Below are 3,018 nucleotides of genomic sequence, written 5' to 3' on the forward strand. Positions count from 1 at the left end.
CCATCTCACCTCCTCTTCCAGCTTGATGACCCTGGCCTGCGCATTGCTCAGAGCCTGGTCCAGGATTTCAATGTGTCTCCGGTGGTCCTCGCTTGCAGTCCTCACTGCTGCTAACTCCATTTCTAACTTCTCCTTTTCCTTCAAGAATTCTTTGTCTAGAAGGGAGACAGAAACAAAACTACATCTATCAGAAAAAGTGTTCCCCTCTGGGCTCACTGCCAGTCTACATCTGGCAACGATTAGAAACAAGAAGCATGGAAAGAGGAGAGGGTCGAGTTACCGCCTCTGCTCCCTCTTCATAGCTGTGGTGTGTGAGGTAAAGGCTTTCTCAACCAGCACTGCTAGCTCTACACACACTCAGTTCCAGAGACGAACCAGGGACCCCACGTTCCCAGTAACTCACTTTCGTACATTTCCTCTAAGGCTGCAAATTAACTCTTCACCTACGATTCCATGTTATGCTTACAACCTCCCCAGTTTCCATCATCCAAACCAGGGCAGGCGGCACTAACAACGGCACTAATATTCGCACTCACAGAAAAATAAGCCGGGATCCAGAAGCCGAAGCTCTTGGTCTGAGGCCAGACAGCAGAAGGGCGCTCCCAGCCAGGCCTCCCTTCTCTGGCTGGATCCTCTTCCCACGGGACCTGGCCCCACATGTTCCCCTTCGTCAGTTCAGGAAAGAAAAGGGCATTGCTTTGGGTTTAGGGAAAGGGCTTTCCTCTCCCCAACGGTGTAACGGATGGAGATCGTGCCTGCCCGTGCCCAGCACATCCGCCCGCCCTCCTGTAGGCGTCCCACCTCCCGTCTCACGAAGCGGGCAGGGCCGATGGTGTCACGGGATCAGAATCATGTAGTGAAAACATTTTTCCTGTGGCAAAGCAATACATTTCATTTTTCAAATAAGTTAGAATGGTTAGCTATGTGGTTTATCATATGGAAAAGCTTGATTGGCCTGAATGTGTAAGACTAAGGGGTTGGTTGAATAAACTACTGTGAGCCCTATCGTGGGACAGGATGCCACCATTAAAATGAGTGAATATTAGAAACATGAGGAAAACAATCCCCGTTATTGAGAAAAAGTGGTTCCAAGTCCTATGCACACTATCCCATAGTTTTAGAAAGCAGCATGTCAGAAAGCAGCAGCAGCAGCAGTGGTTAGGAATTGACTCTATGTGCCCACACTGGTTATCTCAGTCCTCCTGGCAACCACACTGAAACACAGGGAACCACCGCCTGCAAGAGATGCCACATGTGACAGGCGCTTCATTCCTTCATGATTTCCTGCAATAGTCACACATTAACTTAACAATAGTTACCAACAGTGAGGACTAGCCGTATGGGCACTGCAGCAATAGGAAAAACGCTGTGCTTAAGGAGCAGCAAATGTGACAGCAGGACACGAGGATGAAAAGGACGCTTTCAGGCTGCAGATACCCAGGTAACAAACTCACAATCTTAGAGCTGGAGGAGATCATAGGGAACATCACCATCCAGTTGCACCCCTTTCGCTTTAAGGGTAAGAAAAGGAAAGCCCAGGAGCGAAGGCACTTGTCCCAGATGCCCCCACGTGCTGGGGCAGGGCCAGGGCCAGAATCCCAGTCCTCTCATGTCCCATGGCCATGAGCTTCCTGCAGGCCTGCACGGCCCACATTGTGAGGTATGTCAACGGGGTCAGTGTGCCACGGGACAGCCTCGGGACTGACGGAAGGAGTGAGCAGCCCCAGAAGCTAAGTAATGGCCATGCTGCTTAGAAACAGTAGCATCCGGTGGAAACAAAATGAGGCCGTAGAGACCCCCCCCAGAACAGAACACTCCTCTTGGGCTCTTTGTGCTCCACTGTGATGTCCAGCCACCCCTTCCCCTGCTTCAGTGGCATTTGAAATGCTGCCTCTGAAACTTCCTTCCCAGTCTGTGGGGAACAGGCTCTGGGTCCCAGCATCCACACCCTGAGCAGCCCGGGGACCAGGGCACTTCACTCTTTCTGTGCACAGCCCCTAACATTGGCGCCCCAGCTCGATGGGCGTGGACATCCTCTCAGTGGGCATGGTGCCCACGGGCACGCAGCAGTTACTCAGCAGGCAGGCCTGGGAATGAACCACGGGATCTCTGAGCTTCTACCTGCTTATCAACATCAGCCTAAGAGTTCTCTCTGCTGGAGGCAGCCAAGGACACATTGATTTTGACCAGAAGCCGTGAAATGGTAGACTGAGCCCAAGACTAGAAGCCACAACCAGGGCTTCTTGCAGTTTGCAAATCGATGATCACAATCATCGCCGTGTCACGACGACAGCTGTTTACATTTCTGAATTAACACATACCACCTCCCAGCACACACACGCACACACACACGCATACACACACGCTGAATTAACACCACCTCCCAGCACACACACGCACACACACACGCATACACACACGCACACGCACCCCCCCCCACACATGCACGCACGCATGCACGCACGCACGCACGCTCCAGCACTCGCTCTTTCCTTGATCGGCAGTATCACATTGTGCTCAAGAGTGGACTCTGGCATCAGGAAGAACTGGATTCACGTCCCAGGCTCATCCCTTGGCAGCTCTGACCTCTCAGAGCCTCAGCTCCCTCATCCTCAAATGGGAAGGATAACACTAAATGGCAGTGCTGTGCCGACTCTGTGGATGGCGATAATGCATACAAAGTACCAAAGAACCTAAATATCTAACACTTTATCTGCTTGGGTCATTATTGATTCCCTGAGCCTAGAATACTGCCTGGCCCAGTAAATGTTGTTGAATGAATAAATGACTTTCTACCATCATTACCAACTGTACAATAAATGGCAACTCTTTTTCTTTTATTGTTTAAAGTTTTACATATGTCTCCTTTTCCCCCAATTGACCCCCCCCACAGCCATTCCCACCCCACTCTGGGCAAGCCCCCACCACCCCAGTGTCATCCCCCATAACCAATGTCCATTGGTTATGCTAATATGTATGCATACAAGTCCTTTGGTTTCTCTCTCACCACCACCTACT

The 3,018-nt window shown here is 51.1% G+C and overlaps 1 protein-coding gene across 1 annotated transcript in view; it reads right to left on the bottom strand.

The window, feature by feature from the left end:
- AMOTL1 (angiomotin like 1) overlaps positions 1 to 3,018 on the bottom strand; it is a 164,776-nt gene that overhangs the window by 37,454 nt on the left and 124,304 nt on the right. Inside the window, exon 10 of the mRNA XM_006766867.2 lies at positions 10 to 155. Coding sequence (XP_006766930.2) covers positions 10 to 155 — 146 coding nt within the window. The remainder of the gene's footprint in view (positions 1 to 9; positions 156 to 3,018) is intronic.

Source organism: Myotis davidii, unplaced genomic scaffold (genome assembly GCF_000327345.1).
Source record: "Myotis davidii unplaced genomic scaffold, ASM32734v1 scaffold641, whole genome shotgun sequence".
In the NCBI taxonomy this organism is placed as follows: domain Eukaryota; kingdom Metazoa; phylum Chordata; class Mammalia; order Chiroptera; family Vespertilionidae; genus Myotis; species Myotis davidii.